Raw genomic sequence first — 23,209 nt, forward strand, 5'->3', positions numbered from 1 at the left:
AGGTGAATAAAAAAGCTGATAGGGGGTCCCCTTGTCTAATTCCTTTGATAGAAGGAAAGTGGTCCACAATTGTACCACTAACCAAAATTGAATGGTGTTAGGTCCTTACACAGCCATTAACCCACTTGCACCATTTATCTCTAAACCCATAGTTCCTCATTACTTCCAATAGAAAGTCCCAGTCCACCAAATCATATGCTTTCTCCAAGTCAAGTTTACAAATCATCCCCTTCTTTCCCTTCCTTTTCATCTCCTCCACACTCTCATTGGCAATAGGGATTTGATCAATGATCTGCCTATTCATGATAAAAGTTCCTTGATTTGGGGAGACAATGGTAGGAAGCACTGATTTAGTTCTCCGACACAGCACCTTTGCAATGATTTTATACAAGCTATTCACCAAGTTGATAAGCCTAAATTTCTTAGGATGAGTTGCCCCACCTTTTTTTGGGATCAAAGCAACGAATGTAGAGTTCAAGCCTAGATTTATTACCCCTCTACTAAAGAATTCACTGAACACCCTTAGGATATCCTCTTTTATGATGTCCCAACAATCTAGGATATCCTCTTTATTCTGTTTTTCTTATTGGATATTTACCCAAATGGCTCATGAAATCCGATTGTATACAAACAGCTCCAGTATTATTATGTGGAATCACCATCTTCCATTAATGATAGAATGTTTTTCAAACACCCATAATGCAATTTCACAGGATAAGGAAATTCAAAAGATGCAATATTAATAGATGCCAGGTTTAAACCATCAATGTGAAATAAACCCAATCTTGTTAATGTGTAACATTCTTCAAAGAACCTTCCACTACCACATCAGAGAATAGTGAAGCAAAATTCCGATCAAAATTCAAGTTATATTCTACAGCATATAATTTTGACCAATAGGTTACCCCTACTAGATTAATCATCATCTAGGCCAACTATATGTGCCAGCTACATGAATCCTATTTAGCCATCCCATTCTATTCAATGCCACATATGCCCTATCATGAGCATGAAAAGACAAATCAGGATCCATAACCATGAGAGTTTGGCAAAAGTTCTAGTGTCGGCTGCCAACCTGACACAACCCTCCTCCTTTATCCAGGCTTGGGAATGACGATGTAAGATAAGTTCACACTAGTGGAGTTTAGATTTCCCTATTATATACCCAATAAATATATTTGTGAACATATTAAATTCATGGAACCAAGATAGATCAACCTTACAAGTATATAGCAGGAATTGGCTTCAAATAAATTAGTTAAAAAAATATCAGAATTGTTAGTAGTAGTTACAGGGGCAGTATTGTCTTTTTCATGTTATTCTTTCTCTCTTATATCTAATGTAATTTTCCTAAGGGTATTGTAGTCATTTCAACCTTAATAGAATGTTAATACAACCTGGGTCGATAGTAAGGAGAAGTGAACAGATTTCTCCTTTCTTGTCTTCCCTCTTTTCTTCTCATTTCAGCCTTAATAGAATGTTATACAACCTGGGTCGACAGTAAGGAGAAGTGAACAGATTTCTCCTTTCTTGTCTTCCCTCTTTTCTTCTCTTTCCCTTCCCTTTCTCTTCCTATCATCTTCTCTTTCTTTCTTCTATCCTCTCCTTCACTTTTTTCTTACCATATTAAAGTTGGAACATGGTATCAGAGCCTTGAGGTTGACTGTACTGTTCGCGGCACTGTTCACGTTCCAAGTTGCAGTTTTGTGTGAGTTGGTGGTGTTTTTCTAAAAGCCCTCTATTCAGCAGTTCGAAAAGGGCAGCTTTGTGATGTTTCGAGTTGTGAGGTAGGCACTCCTCAATGTGTGGTGATTTTGTAGTGGTTTGTGTTGTGGTGAGTATGCAATCTTTCCCAAGTGTTTCTAAAGTAGAGGGTTGTTGATTCTTGGTGATTTTCCTAAAGAAAAAGGTGCTACAGTAGTTGCATACTAGCAGTTTGACAATTTGCCAAGGTGAAAAATCAGTGGTCTCCTCTCACTCGTGGCTTCATCACATGGTAGCACTAAACCTACAGTAGTTGTACAATCAGATTTCATGACTTCTCAATTAACTACGGTGAAACTCAATGGTACTAAATATATCCCATGGGCCAAGTCGGTTGAGGTATCTCTCATTGCAAGAGGCAAGTTGAAGTACATCAAGGAGGGTTCATTGAAAAGTGAATCAAAAGAGTACAATGAATGGGTACAAGAGAATGCCCAAATTATAACATCACTTTGGAATATTATGGAGAATCACATTACTGTAAACCTTATGTTTCTAGACACGGCCAAAGAGATTTGGGACCATGCCAAGCAATTGTACTCTGACAAAACAATGTCACAAGAAATTACCAGTTGTACTAAGACTATTTTTCTCTTCAACAAGGGGATAAAAGTGTTGAAGAATACTATGCTTCTCTAAAAAACTTAAGAAATGAGCTCAATGTTTATCAACCCCTATCCACTGATTTGAAGACTCAACAAGAACAACGAGAACATCTAGATGTAGCAAGATTTTTATCTGGGTTGAGGTCTGAATTTAAACCAGTGCAAGCCCAAATCTTAGGGAGTAGTGATCTTCCATCCTTGTCTGAGGTTTTCTCTCGCATAAGGAGCGCCTCAAATCCACATAGTGATCATCCCCCACCTTCAGAGAGAACAGCCATGGTGGTTTCCAAATGAGGCTTTCCTGGTAGACATATGCGTGTTAGAGATGGAGGAAATGTGAGGGGTTTTGGCCATGGGCCCAGAGGTGCACGAGGAGGTGGTAGAGAGTTTGGTTGTGCAAGAGGTGGTGATCGTCGTAGTGTTAGTGGTCGTGGTTCAGCTCATGAGTGCTCACATTGTGGACGAGAAGGTCACACAATCAACTTTTGTTATGATCTTCATAGCCCTCCATCCTCCTGGGCTAACTAAGCAATGATGGAAGGTGATTTTGGGAGTCTTAGTGTGACACAAGATGCTCATACTTCCGATGTTGGTAAGGATAAAGACATAATTTCTACCTCACGTGAGGAGTATGAAAAGCTTCGCCAGTCTGCCTCTTCTAGTTCTGCCACTGCAACACTTGTGAAGTCAGGTACTGCTTGTCTTGCTTCTAGTTCTTCACCTTCACTTGGGTAATTGATTTTGGAGCTTTAGGCCACATGACTGGCTCCTCAGATATGTTTGTATCCTTGTCACCACCTTCTACCTCTCAAACCATTACCTCAATTGATGGCTCTTCTTCTACTATTACTGGTACTGGTAATGTGTCTCTTGGTTCTGACCTTAGTTTACGCTCGGTTTTTTATGTTCCTAAGTTTCCCTTTAGTCTCTTGTCTATAAGTAAGCTTACTCAAACCGGTCATTGTTCAGTAACATTTTAACCATCATATTGTGTCTTTCAGAATCTCAAGACGGGGAAGGCAACTAGTGGCGGTCGTGAAATTGAAGGTCTGTACTACTAGGATGACCATGGTCCTCAGAAGGCTCTTCATTCCTCTCTTACACCATATCAGTGGCATTGTCGTCTTGGTCATCCTTCTCTGCGTGTTTTGAAAAAGCAAGTCCCAACCTTGGAGTCTGTAACTCAGCTAGACTGTGAGTCATGTCAGTTGAGTAAACATCATAGAGTGTCTTTTGTTCCTAGGGATGATAAGAGAGTCTTGAGTCCTTTTGCTTTAGTCCACTCAGATGTTTGGGGTCCTAGTCGTGTGTCATCTTATAGTGGATCAGATATTTTGTAACATTTATTGATGACTATTCAAGAATAACATGGATTTACATAATGAAGGATCATTTAGAATTGTTCTCTATTTTTCTACCTTTTCATGCTGAAATAAGGAATCAGTTTGGTGCATGCATTAAAGTGTTTTGTTCAGATAATTCCAAGGAATACTTTCATAATAATTTTCAATCTTATTTTGACTCTCGCGGTATTATACATCAGTCCGCATGTTCACACACTCCTTAGCAAAATGGTGTGGCTGAGAGAAAAAAATCGTCATGTGATTGAAACTACTCGAGCCTTGTAGATTCAAATGTCAATTCCTAAAATTTATTGGAGTGATGCATTTCTCACCTCTTGTTTTCTCATAAACCGTATGCCTTCTTCAGTCCTAGATGGCGAGTCACCTTTCTCTATCTTGTTTCCTTCCATCTCGCCTTTCTCTCTTCCTCCTCGTGTGTTTGGTTGTGTGTGTTTTGTTCACAAATTGGGTCCAGACCATGATAAACTTGACTCCAGAGCTATTAGATGTGTTTTTCTTGGTTACTCTCATACTCAAAAAGGTTGCAAATGCTATGATCATGTTTTACGGAAAGCCTTTGTTGCTCCGGATGTTACCTTCTTTGAGAGTTTACCCACTTTTTCTGGACGCGAACCTTCTCCTTCTATTCCTCTTCCCTCTAAATATGTTAATGTCTTTATTCCTTTGGTTACTATGGAGGAGCCAATTCGACCATCTATCACAGAGTTTACTCGAGACGTGATAGACAACCAGAATTGTCGCTAGTAGTTGATCCAGCTCCAACTTCTAACATGCCACCAGAGTCTGTCGTCAATAGATCCACAATCCTCAGATCTTGATCTTCCTATTGCCCTTCGTAAAGGTAAGTGTACTTGCACAGATGACCCCCTTTCTCGGTATGTCTCCTTTGCTCACTTGTCTCCTTCACATCAACGTTTCATTTCCCTTCTATCCTCTGTTTCTCTACCATGTTCTCTATAGGAAGCCCTCTCATCTCCTAACTGGAAGAAGGCGATGGATGAAGAATTTCATGTTCTTCAGTCCAATAATACTTGGGATCTCACTTCCTTACCACCTGGGAAGCAGGTCGTTGGTTGTCGATGGGTGTATACAGTTAAACACCATCAAGATGGTAGTATTGAGCGATTCAAAGCTCAACTTGTTGCAAAGGAGTATACTGATACTCGGACCTATGGTGTGGACTATTCAGAAACCTTCTCTCCTGTGGTTAAAATAGGTCCTGTACGAGTGCCCATTTCTTTAGCTGCCCACTTTGGTTAGCCCTTATTTCAACTTGATGTTAAAAATGCATTCCTCCATGGTGATCTTCAAGAGGAGGTATATATGGAGCAACCTCCTGGGTATGTTGCTTAGGGGGAGTCAGGAAAGGTGTGTCGATTGAAGAAGGCTATCTATGGGCTAAAGCAATCACCGCAGGCATGGTTCGGTTGTTTTAGTAGTGTGGTGCAAGATTTTGGCTTGAAACAATGCAGTATTGATCACTCTGTGTTTAGTAGAACCTCATCATCTGGGAAGATCATTCTAGCAATGTATGTTGATGATATTGTTCTCTCTAGCAATGATACACATGGAATTGCTGAGTTGAAACAGTTCCTACAGCAACACTTTTGTTGTCAGTTGTTTATGTATTCAGGTTTAGTACCATAAGGGTACTGTTGTAATTTCTCCTTTGTTTATATTGTTCGACTGTACTAGTATAAACAATAAAATCATTCTTCTGCCCCCTATGTTCTGGAGGGCTTTCAGTCACTCGACTCACCTCTCTTCTCTCTTCTCCTAACCTCTCTTCACTTGCTCTTGCTCAACATGATATCAAAGCAAGTCGTCCATGCCTGAAGGGTGGTGTCAAGCTAACTATTGTTGCATCCAGTGCTGTCTCCAATCGAACTCCTGATCTGGTGAAGTCAGTTCGACCCAGAAGTTACAGAGTCTTTTCGTCTTCCAGCCCAGAAATTGCTCCTCCTGTCTGCTCGACTGTAGAGAGACTATTGTTTGCAGTTCATAGAGGGTGTTCTGTCTTCAGAAATTGCTCATCTTCTGTTCGGCTGCCTATTGTTTGAGGATTCGTAGAAGGAGCTCTGGTTTACAGTCAAGAAGTTCTGGTTTACCATAAGGGAGACTATCATCTGAAACTAAAAGAAGTACTATCATCCTTGTCTGTTCGGATGCCTATTGTTTTCTGAACTGTTTGATGACTGTTCAGCTACCCTACTGTTGTCTGTTCGACTGATGAACTGATGAACTGTTTGATGCCTACTGTTTGTGGACTATCATCCTTGTCTGTTCGGATGCCTATTGTTTGCTGAACTGTTTGATGACTGTTCGGCTACCCTAATGTTGTCTATTCGACTGATGAACTGTTCGGCTGCCCTACTGTTAAGCGACTGTATTACTTAACACAGTAACTGTATTCAAACTTTTTTGTTGTTGGTATTGTGAACTGTTGATGGTCTGTTTTAGCCGACTAATTGTCTGCTCAACATTAATCTTATTAATTGACTGTTCGGCTACCCTATTGATCTCCTTGACTGGTTAGCTATCAGCCCGTCATTCAGACCTGTTCTTGTACTGCAACAGCAGTGTTCAGTTTGTTGTTTGTTCTCAGTGAAACTGTAGGTCAAAAGGACCTGTTCTTGTACTGCAACAGCAGTGTTCAGTTTGTTATTTGTTCTCAGTGAAACTGTAGGTCAGAAGGACCTGTTCTTGTACTGCAACAGCAGTGCTCTTTCTTTTGTTCTCAGTGAAACCGGTGGTCAGAAGGACCTATCTCTGAATTAGTCTTGTACGGCTGTACCTTTTTGGTTGTTGTTTCAACTCTTTATTCAGATATCATGGGCAGTGAAGATTCAGCCACATCTGGAGTTCCTCAATGCTGAATGGAATGGGTAGGGGTGACCTATCCTTTCCCATGGCTGTTGTCCCTCTTGATGGTTTAAATTACCTGGAGTGGTCAAGAGGGATCAAATTATACATCACTACAAGGGGGAAGATGGGCTATATTAATGGGAGGATAAAAGAACCATCCTCCGGGAGTGCTGAATATGATAGATGGAATCAGGAGAACAGTATTGTTATGTCCTGGCTCTTGGTTCCCATGCACCCTCAAATCAGGAAGAACTTCATGTGGGCTGAAACAGCGAATGAAATCTGGGAACAAGCAAAGTCTACAAATTCAGAATTGCGACACTATGCCAAAATTTATCAACTGCAGGCAGCATCTTCTACTTGTAGACAGGGGGAGAGGTGTTTATCAGTCTATTACTCTGACTTAACATCTGTCTGGAAGGAGTTGGATCACTACCAGAGTGTGGATTGGAAGTGTGATGAGGATGCTAAGAAGTACAAACAGCTTGTCTCCCAGCAAAAGGTGTTTGCATTCTTACATGGTCTGAATCCTATGTATGAATCTATCAGGGTTCAGATTCTCAGCTCCAAGGATCTCCCTTTTGTTCAGGAAGTCTATGCTCTTGTACAATCTGAAGAAAGCAGGAGAAATTTGATGAACAGCCCTGGTGGGGATGCTGTTGTGTTAGTTGCAAAAGGAGGTGTATCTACTGGTGTGGGATCTTCTTCCCGAAAAGGAGATCTCCAGAAAAAAACAAAAGATAAAGAAAAATTGTGGTGCACTCATGGCCAAAATGGGCTCAAGATCTGACAAAGAAGCAAGGTTCAGAGGTGAATAAGAAGTACGGACAGCAAAGTACAAAGAAACATCACATGGCCAACATGGCTACTCGGGAAAATCAGCCCCCCATTTCTACTGTGACTCAGACACATCTCACTGGACCTGACCCGAGGGAGGACATTATGAATTCCTTCCGTGACCATTTAGAGCTCTATGGTAGAGCAATTCGTCAAATGGATACTCCTCCCTCAACCTCATTTGCATCTACGTCAGGTAACCCTGCCACTGCTTTCCATGTTGCTTCTCACACCCCCGACTCTCCATGGATCATTGATTCTGGAGCATCAAAACATGACTGGTACGTCTTCTTACTTTCAAACTTATCACCCTCTTTCTTGAAGAGACAAGATGAGACTAGTCGATGGATCATACTCTTCCATAGCTGGTCAAGGAACTCTCTCTCTTCCTCTTGGCCTTACCCTTTCTGATGTTCTTCATGTTCCAAATTTTCCCATTAATTTGTTCTCTGTTAGTAGTGTTACTAATTCCTTGAATTGCTCAGTGACTTTTTTCCCTTCTCATTGTGTGATTCAGGATCTGGCCTCGGAGAGGACGATTGGTAGGGGTCGTATGGCTGATGGACTTTACATGCTGGAGAATAAGGCTTGTCTTCATGTTACAGAGTCTATGAGTCAGTCTATGAGTTAGTCCTATAAGAAAAAAGTCTATTTATGGCATTGTCGTCTTGGTCATTTGTCTTTTGAGTCTTTGAAAGTTGTATTCCTAGAACTGTTTAAGTCAATGTCTATTTCTGATTTTTCTTGTCAAACGTGTCAGTTGAGTAAGCATTGTAGAACTCAATTTCTTCAAAGAAATAGTAAATCTGAATCTCCGTTTCACATTGTTCATTCTGATGTGTGGGGCCCTGTTACTTTACCATCTGAGAGTGGCTACAAGTATTTCATTACCCTCATTGATGATTATTCTAGATATACTTGGGTATACCCGATGCGAACCAGGGAAGAAGTACCAAAAATCATTCAAGATTTCCAGCGGATGGTCTTCACTCAATTTCAAACTGAAATCCAAATTTTCCAATCAGACAATGCAAAAGAATTTTTTCATAGTGACCTCACGGAATTTTTTGCTTCGCATGGTTCCCTTCACCGTAGCTCTTGTGCCCGCACACCACAACAAAATGGTGTGGCCAAACGGAAGAACCGACATCTCCTTGAAGTGGCTCGAGGTTTACTACTTCATATGAATGTTCCCAAACGGTTTTGGCTTGAAGCTGTTCTTTGTTCCACTTACCTTATAAATCGTATGCCCTCTCGTCGGTTAGAGTACAAAGCCCCACATCAACTTCTCTTTCCTAAGGCTCCCCTTCTTTCTATTCCTCCTCGTGTCTTTGGTTGCCGGTGTTTTGTCCAAAATCTGTCTCCCACCCGTGGGAAATTGGATTCTCGTGCTATCCCTTGCATATTTCTTGGTTACTCCACTCAAAAGGGATACCGTTGTTTTGATCCTGTTTCTCGTAAATTCTATGTCTCCATGGATGTTTCTTTCTTTGAAGATGAGCCTTTCTATCCTGTTTCTCCTCAGGGAGAGTGTAGGCATGATGGCGCCGTCTGTGGGAAACTGGTTCAACTTCCCTCTCCCTGACCCTCCACCTTTTTGTGTTTTTTCTCGTCGTCGCAAAGGCCAACCAAATTCAAGAGCTGTAGAGAATCCGGAAGTTGTACCTCCAGTGCCACCAGACTCCTCGGAGGAGGATCATACTCACTTAGGTATTTTGGCTCCCAATGATGTCCCTGAATCTATTGAAAATGATTCCTCTACTGCTAATGATCTTGATCGTCCTATTGCTCACAGGGTGTTAGATTGTGCACCACTAAACATCCCATTTCCAACTTTGTCTCCTATGAGAACATTTCATCCTCATTCTGTGCCTTCCTTACCTCTATTGACAGTGTCCCTATCCCTAAGAATGTGGCAGAAGCTCTTTCAGTTCCTGAATGGACAAATGCCATGAGGGAAGAAATTAATGCCCTTCACAAAAATGGCACATGGGAACTTGTTGATCTTCCTAAGGGAAAGGTTCCAGTTGGATGTAAATGGGTGTTCACAGTCAAGCATAAGGCTGATGGAACAGTGGAAAGGTATAAAGCTCGCTTAGTGGCAAAGGGATTTACTCATGTGTATGGAGTTGATTATGCAGAAACTTTTGCCCCCGTTGCCAAATGAATTACATTAGAGTCCTTTTCTCTCTTGGGGCTAATCTGGATTGGGTTTTACACCAGCTGGACATCAAGAATGCATTCTTGAATGGTGACCTTGAAGAGGAAGTGTACATGAATCAACTTCCTGGTTTTCTAGCACAAGGCAATGAACAGAAAGTGTGCAAGTTGAAGAAGTCATTATACGGGCTGAAACAATCACCAAGAGCTTGGTTCAGCAGATTCCATGTGGCAGTTCAGCAGAAAGGATACAGGCAATGTCAATCAGATCACACACTATTTGTGAAAAAAGGAGAAGGTAAAATTGCTGCTCTAATTGTATATGTGGATGACATAATTGTTACTGGTGATTGGGAGGATGAAATTCAGAAATTGAAACTTTTTCTTGCCACTCAGTTTGAAGTGAAGAATCTAGGACCTGCCAGATACTTCCTTCGAATTGAAGTTGCCCGATCAAAGAAGGGTATCTTCATTTCTCAAAGGAAATATGTCCTAGATTTACTTCAGGACACTGGAAAGATGGGGGTGAAGCCAGTTGACTCTCCCATTGACCCCAACCATAAATTAGGTGACAACTGTGGTGAATCGCTCAAGGATGTGAAATAGTTCCAGAGACTTGTAGGGAGATTGTTATACCTTTCTATGACTCGCCCTGACATTGCATATGTTGTTGGTGTCCTCAGTCAGTTCATGCATGCTCCTAGGTCTTCTCATCTTGAAGCAGCAAAGAGAATCCTCCAATATCTAAAGAAGTATCCGGGTACTGGTTTGTTGTTTCAAAAGCACGGACATTTGAAAGTTGAAGTTTATACAGATGCAGATTGGGCCGGATCCCAAAGTGACAGAAAGTCTACCAGTGGCTATTGCACCTTTATAGGAGGGAACCTTGTTACATGGAGGAGTAAAAAGCAAAATGTGGTAGCTAGATCCAGTGCTGAAGCTGAATATCGTGCTATGGCCCACGGGGTTGCTGAAGGCATGTGGATAAAGAATTTGTCGGGGGAGTTGGGTTTCCCAGTGACCAAACCTATAACTCTATTTTGTGATAACAAAGCAGCTATAAGCATTGCTGCCAATCCGGTGCTACATGATAGAACAAAGCACATCGAAGTTGACAAGCATTTTATCAGAGAGAAAGTTATCACAGGCGAAGTGTGTACCCCCTATGTCACTTCTGAGAACCAGCTTGCAGACATATTTACAAAGGGTTTAAACCATTCCAGACATCATGATCTTTGTGACAAGTTGGGCATGATTGATATCTATGCTCCAACTTGAGGGGGAGTGTTGTCAGTTGTTTATGTATTCAGGTTTAGTACCATAAGGGTACTGTTGTAATTTCTCCTCTGTTTATATTGTTCGACTGTACTAGTATAAATAATAAAATCATTCTTTCGCCCCCTATGTTCTGGAGGGCTTTCAGTCACTCGACTCACCTCTCTTCTCTCTTCTCCTCTCCTTTCTTCACTTGCTCTTGCTCAACAACTTTCAAACTAAAGATCTAGGAACCTTGAAGTACTTTCTTGGAATTAAGGTTGCTCGATCGAAGTGGGGAATCTCTCTGTCCCAAAGAAAGTATGTTTTAGATATGTTTGATGAAACTAGGTTGTTAGGATCCAAGCCAGTTGAAATTCCCATGGATCCAATGTGAAGATGACTGATAGTCAAGGGGAGCCATTAAAAGACCCTACAAGGTATCAGAGACTAGTAGGCAAGTTGATCTATCTTACCATCACTAGGCCTAACATCTCCATTAGTGTTGGAGTCCTTGGTCAATTCATGCAGAATCCAACAATTGCTCATTGGGATGGTGTTATGAGGGTGCTGAAGTATCTAAAGGGTGTCCTGGTCGAGGGATTTTGTATAAGAAAGGGGGATATATGTCACTAGTAGGGTACTCAGATGCAGATTAGGTAGGGTCTCCGATGGACAGGAAGTCTACTACAGGCTATTGTACTTTCTCGTGCGGAAATCTCATTACTTGGAGGAGCAAGAAGCAGAACGTAGTTGCTAAGAATAGCGCTGAAGCTGAATACAGGGCAATGGCCCATGCTACCTGTGAGTAGTCTGGTTAAAGCATCTTCTTCGGGAGATGAATATCACAATTTGTCAACCCATTAAATTGTTTCGTGACAACTAAGTTGCAACACATATTGCCTCTAATCCAGTGTTTCATGAAAGGACTAAACACATTGAAGTTGATTGCCATTTCATTAGAGAAAAAAGTGACAAGTGGAGAGGTTGTTACACCCTATGTTAAATCTAAAGACCAAGTAGCTGATATTTTTACTAAAAGTGTGGGTCGCTCAAGAATGGACTATATTTGTAACAAGCTGGAACTTTATGATATATATGCTCCAGCTTGAGGGGGATTGTCAGAATTGTTAGAAGTAATTAACAGGGGCAGTATTGTCTTTTTCATGTTATTCTTTCTCTCTTATATCTGCTGTAATTTTCCCAAGGGTATTGTAGTCATTTCAGCCTTAATAGAATGTTAATACAACCTAGGTCGACAGCAAGGAGAAGTGAACAGATTTCTCCTTTCTTGTCCTTCCTCTTTTCTTCTCCTTTTCTTCCCTTTCTCTTCCTATCATCTTCTCTTGCTTTCTTCTATCCTTTCCTTCACTTTTTTCTTACTTTGTTAAAGTTGGAACAAAAAAAACAGAAAGAAAGAAAAGGGTTCAACTTGAACATTTTAAAACAAATTTCTAGGTCCTTGAAAGCTAGAAGATCCAAAGGTTCCAAACTAAGCTCCCACCCTCCAGCCACAAAAAAGATAAAGGAGTGTCATTATCATTTAAACCTCAAAAGGTAAGCTCTCATTTTTTAAGAAAAATAAAGAAGAAAATGTATTCCAGAAGAAAAAGAATACAGAAAAGGTGATAAATAATCACCACCACCCACCAAAGAAGAGAAAAACGAACCCAAGAAACAACCAAATCATCCTTCCTAGCAGTTCCTAAACATTTGAAGACAAATACAACCCAAACCTTGACAAAAAAGAGTCCAAAGAAAAACCTTACTGCACACCCTCTTTCCCTTTCAACACTTTTAAGCTCAACCTACCCAAACTTATTTTCCCATCTATACTTCAACCCCTAAATCCCCGAGACAACAAAAAAAAAAGAAAAAAGAAAAAAAGGAAAGCTCTATTACCCAACTGTTTCATCAGCTTGGAAAGAGATCTCATTGTTTTTCTTAAACAAGTTTCTTTGATTTCTTCATACTCTTAATTGAGCCCATCCCAAATAAACCCCCTTCAATCTTGCAAAAACATTTGACACTTGAACTGAATCCTGATTCATCCACCTTCTAAACCTTCTGACTGCTTTAAGAATCCTCTCAGCCCCTTGCATACCCCCTACCTTATCATTAATCCTCTCAAGTTCCAAAACAACATTTTTCTCAAAGACCTGAACTGCCTTCTCTACACTAACCCGATTGTCATCCTCTTCCCCAAATGTATTCCATTTCTTTTGAAACTCATCGTAATTTGCCAAAGAGCTCCCCCTCACCAATTTCCAGATTTGTTTTCCTTTTTCTCCTTCATTTGCAAGCAATGTTCTTATTACACCTCCCTAAAAATTTCCCTTGCAAATTCCTCTCTGCCCAGGAAGGATATACCCAAAATTTTACTCACCTCCACCTCAGCTGAGATCCAAGTCAATAGCACTCTCAACTTCATGCATTTCATCAATAATTGTACCTTCCTTAGTTGAATTGAGTTTCCTACCATCCTCATTTTCCTTCTCTCCACCTTCTTCTTCAACCTCCTTTTCTTTCTCTTTTGTAACAACTCATGTTCTATACTTCCTTTTTCTTTTATAAACCCTTGACCAACCCACTTTGCTAACTCCTTTCTCCACGCCCCTTCTCCTTCCTTCAATTTCCCTTTCTCCAATCCATTCGCACCCTCTCCCTCTGTTTGTTATATCCAAGTTCTCTCCTTTCTTGTTTTCATCAACAACCTGTCCCAAATCCACGCCTTCGATCAGAGCCTGAGTTTCAACCAACACTTCACCAGCTTCTCTACCTACCTCATTTCTGCCACCACCTTGACACCCATCTGGATCCAATGTCTTCTCATCAGAGGAGGACGATGATGGACCTGGAATAGTGTCTATTTTTTTATAAGCGACAGGGTAAAAATATTCATTCAACACCAAGTTAGTATACAGCCAGAAAAGCATGCAGCACTAGCCCTGCCAATAGAGGCCACCCTCAAATGACAACAGAGCACAAACAATAGACAAAAAACAAATGACATAGATATTACAAATTACCAGCCAATCCTGGGCATCCCCAATCTAAACAAGATTTCCAAACCCCAGCCTTAGACAGAGAATCAGCCAACATGTTGGCAATCCTAGCCACCACCTTGACACCCATCTGGATCCAATGTCTTCGCATCAGAAGATGATGATGGACCTGGAATAGTGTCTATTTTTTTATAAGCGACAGGGTCAAAATATTCATTCAACACCAAGCTGCACACTAAGTATACAGCCAGAAAAGCATGCAGCACTAGCCCTCCCAATAGAGGCCACCCTCAAATGACAATAGAGCACAAACAAATGACATAGATATTACAAATTAGCAGCCGATCCTGGGCATCCCAATCTAAAAAAGATTTCCCAACCCCAGCCTTAGCCAGAGAATCAGCCAACATGTTGGCACTCCTAGGCACCCATTTGAATGAAGAATCGAAATCAGCACCTAGAGCTTGAGCCATTCTGACTAAAGGTCTAAATTTCCAAGGAATCTGGCCTTGCCTTGTCATCCAGCAAAAAAACACTTGACAGTCACCCTCAACTTCCACATTCCTTTTTTTAAGGGTAAAGAAAAATTCATTGAACAGCCTAGTCAACAACTTCAAACCCTGAACCAAGGCCAAAAGTTCAGCTCTTGAAGAATTCCCTTGTCCCCACCAGACCTGGAAAGGTTAGAATGATGCTGCCCCCATGGTCTCTAACAAGTCCCCCCACCCCTGAGGGCCCCGGGTTTCCAAGGCTGCAACCAAGTTAAGTTTGAGCACCTCTAAATCAGGAGGGGACAAATCTACTGTTGGGATTCTTTGCTGTAAATTAGCTATAAATCAGGCTACAAATCAGGTGTAATTAGCTATATAATTGTTTCCTTATTTAGAATATATTACGCAAGATTTTCTCTTCTAAAATAGGGAACAAGTCCTAATGTTTAGGACTCCAATTGTATATAAAAACATGTTCCTGCTGGAATAGAAAAAAAAAACAGGTCATTCAAACCTAATTGTTCACATGGTATCAGAGCAACCATAGACGCCTCCTGTTCTTCCCACAGCCATCCTAGGTCAGTTCTCTATCTACTGCTTTTCCAGCAGCATTCTACACTGCTTATTCCAGCAGTATTCATCAGCCATCCTAGCCTTTATCTCATTCCCAGCAGCAACATCAAATACCATCCATGACAAACACCAAGGAATCTTCAATTGAAACTCCAAAATCCTCCTCCTCAAACGTCGAAACTGTTATGTTCCACAACAATGGCAGAGACTTTACAAACTACTCATCCACACCCATCACCATCTACAAATTGAATGGCTGAAACTACGTCCAATGGTCTCAATCCTTCATGTTTCATGTCCACAGCAAGGAGAAAGAAGATTATCTCACCGGAAATATCACCAAACCAGATGAAAAAGATGCTGGTTATCGGATTTGGAAGAGAGATAACAGCCAAGTTATGTCTTGGCTAGTGAATTCCATGGAGCCACACATAGGAGAAAATTTTCTCCTATATGAAACAGCTGCAGAGATCTGGGAAGCTGCAAAAGACATTTATTCTCACAAAGACAACACCCCCGAACTGGTGACAATTGAGGGCGTCTTGCATGATCTCCGACAAGGTGATTTATCTGTGACTGAGTATTACAACAAACTCCATCAAAGCTGGCAGCAACTGGACGCTTTTGAAAAATATTCCTGGGATACTACCGCTGATCTCAAACAATACAAGAAGATAATTGAGAATAAGCAGGTCTACAAATTTTTCTTGGGACTAAATTCAAGTCTTGATGCTGTAAGAGGAAGGATATTTAGCACAAAACCGCTGCCAAGCTTACGTGAAGCATTCTCTGAGGTCCGAAGGGAAGAGAGTAGACGCCATTTGATGTTGGGGATGGAAAAATCAGCTGCTGGTGGTGAGTCATCAGCCTTGGCTGCCCGAAACCAGCAGCAGCCACGCAAAGGGGGAAGGCCATAGTGTGAACATTGCCGCCGCCCTAGTCATACCAAAGAAACCTGCTGGAAACTCCATGGAAAACCTGCTGATTGGAAGCCAAAGACAGCAGCAGAGAAGGAAATTCGAGGCAACATGGCTGGCAGTTCAGAGCAACTTGCAAATTTTAGCAAAGAGGAACTTGATGGACTGAGAAGGCTGCTGCAATCACAGCAAAATCCACCAGTTGTTGGGTCAGGTTCCATAGCTCAAAAAGGTAACTTTCTTAAGGCTTTGACTGTAAAACAAGAGCACTATAAACCTTGGATTGTAGACTCTGGTGCTTCCGATCACATGACAGGAGATAGGCGAGTTTTCCACACATATTCTCCTTGTAATGAAACTCTCACAGTTAGAATTGCAGATGGTTCGTTGGCAAAAGTTGAAGGAACTGGTTCGGTTGTGGTATCCAGGGACATAATACTCAAATTTGTTCTATATGTTCCTAATCTAGACTGCAACCTACTCTCCATAAATAAAATTACCCAAGATCTTAACTGTATAGCTAATTTTTCTCCTTATGTCTGTGAATTTCAGGATTTGACTTCGGTGAGGATGATCGACAGTGCTAGGAGTCATGTTGGGCTCTAACATCTTGAGGTTCAACCAGATTCTGTAAGACAATCTCATCTAGGAGTGAGTGAACCTATTTCTTGTCACAATAAATCTTGTGTGTCTGTTAACGAGTTGAAAAGCGAGAGTGAGAGGTTGGTGATGGTGTGGCATTATAGGTTAGGTCACCCAAGTTTTATGTACTTATCCAAACTTTTCCCAAGTTTATTCAGAAATAAAAGTGCTAGTTCTTTTCAGTGCGAAATTTGTCAATTTGCAAAACACTCTCGCATTTCATACCAATTCACCCATACAAAGCATCGAAACCTTTTTCTATGATCCACAGTGATGTTTGGGGTCCATCTCAAGTTCCAAATGTCACAGAAGCTCGGTGATTCATCTCTTTCATTGATGATCACACACGACTCACATGGATTTTTCTCATGAAAAATAAATCAGAAGTTCCTCAAATATTTAAGAATTTCAAAACAATGATTAAAAATCAATTTCAAACTTCTATTCAAATACTTAGAACTGACAATGGAAGAGAGTTTTTTACTCTAATCTTGGCTCATATCTATCAACTGAGGGAATCATACACCAAAGTTCCTGTGTAGATACCCCTCAGCAAAATGGGATAACCGAGAGAAAGAATAGACACCTTCTAGACATTGCCAGGTCTTTGTTGTTTTCATCCAATGTTCCAAAACGTTTTTGGGGTGAGGCTATACTTACAGCAGCATACCTAATCAATCAACTTCCATCCAAAGTACTAGATTTTTCCACTCCAAATCAAGTATTTTTACAACACTTTCCTCAAAGTCGGTTGATTTCCTCTCTTCCGCTAAAAATATTTGGGTGTACTGTGTTTGTGCATATCCATCAACAACATCGAACCAAGCTTGACTCTCGATCCACCAAATGTATCTTTATAGGGTACTCTCCCAACCAAAAGGGTTACAAATGCTTTTGTCCTAGCAACCAAAAGTTTGATCACACCATGGATGTTACATTTTTTGAAACCAAACCCTATTACCCCAAAACCGATATTCAGGGGGAGAGTTCTAGTCAAAGTCAACCACAAGAATATCAGCTTTTCTTGGATAGCATAGACTGCACACCAGAAACACCGGAAACACCTGAAACACCTTCTCCAAGTGTACAAATTGAATCTGAACCGAAACCAATTGATTCTGAATTTCCCGAGATAATTGTCTATCACAGAAAAAGGGGAGAACCGAAGGAATCAGAGACTAGCAAATTCACAGATACTGCCAACATCTGAACCTGAGGTAAAAATCCCTACATCTGACTTACAGACTGTGGAGGAAAATTCTGCAGGTACTAGTTTAAGTGATCATGATAATTCCGATGAGAACCTACCCATTGCACTCAGGAAAGGGGTAAGAGAATGCAGAAGTAGGCCATTGTACCCTATTGGCAACTATGTGAATTATGAGGGACTATCTTCCTCTTACCAAGCATTCACCAGCAAAATCAATTCTATCTCCATTCCTGGTTCAATCCAAGAAGCCATGGCTATCCCAAAATGAAAGATGGCAGTTAATGAAGAAGTTAATGCTCTAGCGAAGAATGGTACTTGGGAAATTACTGATTTGCCTCATGGAAAGAATGTGATTGGGTGCAAGTGGATCTTCACTGTAAAAACAAAGGCAGATGGTAGTATTGAGAGATACTAGGCTCGATTGGTAGCTAAGGGATTTACTCAATCCTATGGCATAGATTATGAGGAGACCTTTGCTCCAATTGCAAAACTCAACACTATTCGGATACTTCTCTCTCTTGCAGCAAATTTGGATTGGCCCCCCATCAACTAGATGTCAAGAATGCGTTCTTAAACGGGAATCTAGAAGAGGAGGTCTATATGGACATTCCCCAGGGACTACAGAACTAATCAAACATCAACAAAGTTTGTAGACTAAAGAAGTCACTTTATGGTCTCAAACAATCACCTCGAGCTTGGTTTGAGAGATTTACCAGAGTTATGAAGAGTAATGGGTATATACAGGGACAGTCTGATCATACAATGTTTGTCAAACATTCTTCAGAAGGACTGATTTCTGCGTTGATTGTCTATGTTGATGATATTGTTCTAACAAGGGATTATGCTGAGAAGTTTCCAAGAGTCAAAGAATTTCTGACTAGAGAGTTTGAGATCAAGGACCTAGGTAAACTCACATACTTCTTGGGAATGGGAGTGTTGGGATTCTTTGCTATAAATTAGGCTACAAATCAGGTGTAATTAGCTATATAATTGTTTCCTTATTTAGAATAGATTAGGCAAGATTTTCTCTTCTAAAATAGGGAACAAGTCCTAACGTTTAGGACTCCAACTATATATAAAAACATGTTCTGCTGGAATAGAAAAAAAAAAAAACAGGTCTTTCAAACCTAATTATTCACATCTACCATCCTTTGTTGTCGTGTATGCTGAAACTCTGTCACCACCTGCCACTCCCTAAGCAGATCATTGATAGAAACCCCTTGAAAAGCCCCACAAATCATAGGTTAATGAGCTACCCTTACTTTTCTAAGTTCAAACACTTCCTCCACAGGCTTGCACTTTTCTTCAAAAATCTTCGCATTTCTTTCACACCATAATCCCCATAGCACCACCCCACGAATGCATTGCCAAGCAATCTTTGTCTTTGTGTAGAGCCTCCAAAGACATCAGATTTGAATAGATCTACTGCACCTGGTGCCACCCAAGTTTTTCCAAACAGCGAGTGGAAAAGCTGCAACAAACTAGAAGCATAGGTACAATGTAACAGTAGATAGTATTTTCACCGCACTTCAAGCAAAGAACACACACATGACGAGACAAAGCCCAGTGTTTCCATTTCCTTTGGAGCCTTCCATGGGTGTTGATGATTTGGTTAACAGCCTCCCAAGAAAAAGCCATTACATTAGGGGAAATCGGGCTACATCATAGCTCCTTAACTGGGAAAGATTGAGCTTCTGTAAGGGGAAGTAAGGATTTAAAAAAGGAGGCACAAGTGAAACAACCATTTTTTAAGCCTTCACAAGACTTAGTAACCGTGGGCCCAAATGTCAGTCCAACTTTCATGACCTCAGAAGATATTCCAGCCCTAATGGACCCAATAGAAGACCCATTCATCTGTTCTAAACCTCTAGCACGTCACGTGACAATATAAAGTAACGTGTGAAACAGCTTGAACCGTCAGCCCAGTGAGAGATCCTTGATTCAAGACATGCTCTGCCTCATAGATGGGACTAAGATGCTTTGAATTCACATGAATTGAAACAAAAGACAGCCTAATAGAATCCCCTGCCAACACCTGTTCTTTGGGCCTGTCACTCTCCATGCTTGGACCTCTGACACCTTTCCCATTTTGTCTAAACTGAGCTTCCTCAATAAAATTTTCATTTTTCCAATTTATAAAGACCGAGTCCTTTCCACTTCCAACATCCTGCCCGGCAGCTTTTGGTCTTTCCAGCCTTTCCACCTAGTACCCTTTCAGACTTGAGTTACAACCTAATACATTTGAATTGGCCTCTCCCCTTCCGCCATGTAACATCTCCTCTTCTATCACTTCATCTTCTTCTTTCTGTCCTTCCACAGTTCTGCTTCAACAGAAGTTGCTAACCAGGCACTGTAGAACAAACCATCCAAAAGGATCTCCACCTTGGAATTTCTTCTGGTCTCACTCCAATAGGTCAAATCAACTCAGAAGAAAGCCTCCAAGCTGCCCCCACAAATCAATGGAATGGATTCAAAGGTTCCTTGCAGCCACAGGTGGAAAGGCAGTCCAGAAGCCGTAACAATGACCCCCTTCCGAAAATTAATCTCCTTCTTGTTGGAAAGAGGACACCACTTAGCTACCAAAAACATACCACTTACCAGAAGGAGCTTGAAGATTAAGTTATACAACCTCAATTTTGTCTTCTAACAAATCTAACAAGGCTTTGAGCCTATCAAAAGGAGTGATGATTAATGTACCACTAAATTTTAAACTTTTCACAATAATATTGGCAATCTCAATCCAATTTGAAACTTCAAAGCTTGCCACCACAACCAACTTAGATTCCCAATCTTTCTTACTCTGGGTTGTTACTTCAAGATCCAAAATCTTTGGGATCTCCTGTACTTTAAGATCCAAAAACTTCTCTTTGTAACTGCACCTTGTTTATCATCCGCACTGCTAAGTTCCAAAGAAAGGAGATACTCGTGGAGCAGGCAAGAAATCTTCCTCCAACCCCCACTTCTTCTACCTTCTGGGAAACATACAAAATGCTTTTTTTCTTTCCAAAAAGATCCAAACAAAACAATAAGCCTGCCTTTTGTATTGAACCTTCTTTGAGCCCAGAATCTTCTATCTCCTTCAACCACAGAGTTTCTTTACTCTACCTCCTTATTGGTGTTGCAAGCGCCTGCAATGAAATCTTGAAACCGACCAATATAGCTTTTCCTACCAGAAAAACTGTCAACCTCTTCCGTTCTTCTATCTTTTAAGCATTTGCCCCTTTTACACTAATTTCCTCAACAAAAAAAAAAAAAAAATTTACCTTCTACCTTCAGCGATCTTCTCCACCAAAACTCACGACCCATTTTCTTACAAAAATTAAAGTGGCAGAGACTAGTCACTAAAACTCTCACAATCATGGCAACTTCACCTATACTGGTTTTATGAATCAACATATATAATGAATTTGTACAACAAGATGCATAACAAGAGAGCAAGTAGTTTGGCTGATGCATTAAACAAGGGGTAAACAGAGCTCAATTGTTTTGAGCTAATTTACATGTAGAAAGTATGTAAATAACAAAGGAATTGTTAGGTGGGATGCTTGGCATATTTTAAATATTCATTTTATCTGTATATTTAATAAAAGCATGACAGTTACGATCAGAGAGAAAGACAGAGTATATAGTATCCTCATCAGAAAATCCAAAAAAGATTTCATACCACACCAGTCTTCATATATATGAATAAGATAATACCCAAATTAACAATGTAGAGAACACCAAAGAGAATCTGCAATGACATCAAAGGCAACACATTATGAGGTGGGTTATTTATGCAGAAAATAACAGAATCTAGAGAAATTTTTGCCTACCGAGATATTAAGAACCCTAATATTAAAAAAAAAACAGATTTCATTATTCAAATCAGGCAAAGCTTAACCATTTAAGCAACAAAAAAGAAAACTAGGATATATTGATAACATTTTGTTAATTTCATGATAACTGCATAATTTCTACCTTAAACAAGAAACTTGTAAGATTTGATGGCATTTAAATATTCCACAATTATGCCACCATAACACAATTCTTTTGCCAAGGGGAAAAGTAGGTAAATATTCTTTTTTGAATAGGTAAGTAAATATTGAAATAATTAATGTAAAAATAAGACTTTGTCAATCATTTCAATTGTTCATAGGTTCTATGTTCATCACAATATATCATGTCTTCAACATGAATATTAAAACCAAGGTTCAAAGAATCGATGCTCTCGATACACAATTTTTGTATCAAGAGTTTCAATCAAACGAAACACTTTCTTTTTTAATTTATTTGTTCCAACCTTTTGTCAGTGGAAACACCATGTCGCACACTATCAGTTAAAACAATTGATATCATTCAAAACTTATCTAGCATATCAGTCACCCTGAAACCAATACAATGCACCCCATATCAAGCATGTCATATGACACTTTGAACTTTAATTAAAACAGTTTTCTTTTTTTTTTTTGATTCACAAAAAATTTTGTTAAGGTAAAACCTTAAAATACAAAGGAACAGGCATCCGGAGGTTGAGATGACATGATTGCAGAATATATACATTAATGGGTACTACCATCCCCCCAAAATAGATTCCCTCTCTCTAAACCTTATTTGCCAACCCATCTGAGAGACCATTTGCAGATCTGTATACCCAGTGTGCTGCAGCCACTCTATTTCTTGTGTGAGTTCTTTTAATTCTTTCAGTAAGTTCTTGTACTGCCAAGGACACCTTGCTTCATCTTGATCCCAGACTACAACCACTTCTGAATCCCCTTCTAATTCTAATATGATGGTTGCATAATTCATCCTCTTTGCCAATTTCAGCCCCTGTAATACTGCTAATATTTAGACTCTGATTACATTTCCTTGGTCTTCTGTCCCAGAAAAGAGTGTTTAAGTGTCTACATTACTGTTCCTGAATACTCTTATTATAGAAGGGCCCGGATAATCCCTGCTGCAACAGTTAATGGATGCCAATTGCCTGAACTTTTTAAGAATTTTTTTACTTTTGTTTATTGGCTACCGAGTTTTTTTTTTTTTTTTTGACAAGAAACAGAAATTTCATTAAACCAAACACAGTAAGGGGTACAAATTCAACTCAAGCCACCAGCAAAGAGGCTTAAAACAAGCACAGAAAAAGAACAAGAAGAGATAGAAATGCAATTTCACAGATTATAAGCTGGTCCTGAGCAACCCCAATCTAATACATCTCTCCCAACCCCAGCTTTAGCCAAAAAAAATCAGCCACTGAATTAGAACTCCTAGGCACCTACTTTAGTTACCAAGTTTCCTTTTTCTCAGTTATTAAAAAATGGGCAAATTTCTTAAAGTACCCCTAAGTTTTAGGAAATGTACTAACTCTACCCCTACCCGTTTACATATTGTCTTAAAGTACCCTCAAGTTTTCTGACAATTGACTAAATCCTCCCTTGCTGTTAGCATCCGCTAGAGTACCATCACAATCCGTTCACATGTGACACCACATGATGTACAAAATTGACACCATGTGGTCAATTTTGCCCTCCATTATTCTTCAAATT

At 40.2% G+C, this 23,209-nt stretch overlaps 1 protein-coding gene across 3 annotated transcripts in view; it reads right to left on the bottom strand.

Moving 5' to 3' along the window:
* The window catches only part of ALG3 (asparagine-linked glycosylation 3), a 72,534-nt gene that overhangs the window by 24,806 nt on the left and 24,519 nt on the right, over positions 1-23,209 (bottom strand). For 2 of the 3 annotated variants that reach the window (XM_010277872.3, XM_088891235.1), the window contains exon 6: positions 21,352-21,420. The exons of the other annotated variant lie outside the window; for it this stretch is intronic. In XM_010277872.3, coding sequence (XP_010276174.1) covers positions 21,352-21,420 — 69 coding nt within the window. The remainder of the gene's footprint in view (positions 1-21,351; positions 21,421-23,209) is intronic. 3 annotated transcript variants of the gene reach the window in all.

The sequence above is a fragment of the Nelumbo nucifera genome, chromosome 7 (assembly GCF_055504915.1).
Source record: "Nelumbo nucifera cultivar China Antique chromosome 7, China Antique-T2T, whole genome shotgun sequence".
NCBI lineage: Eukaryota > Viridiplantae > Streptophyta > Magnoliopsida > Proteales > Nelumbonaceae > Nelumbo > Nelumbo nucifera.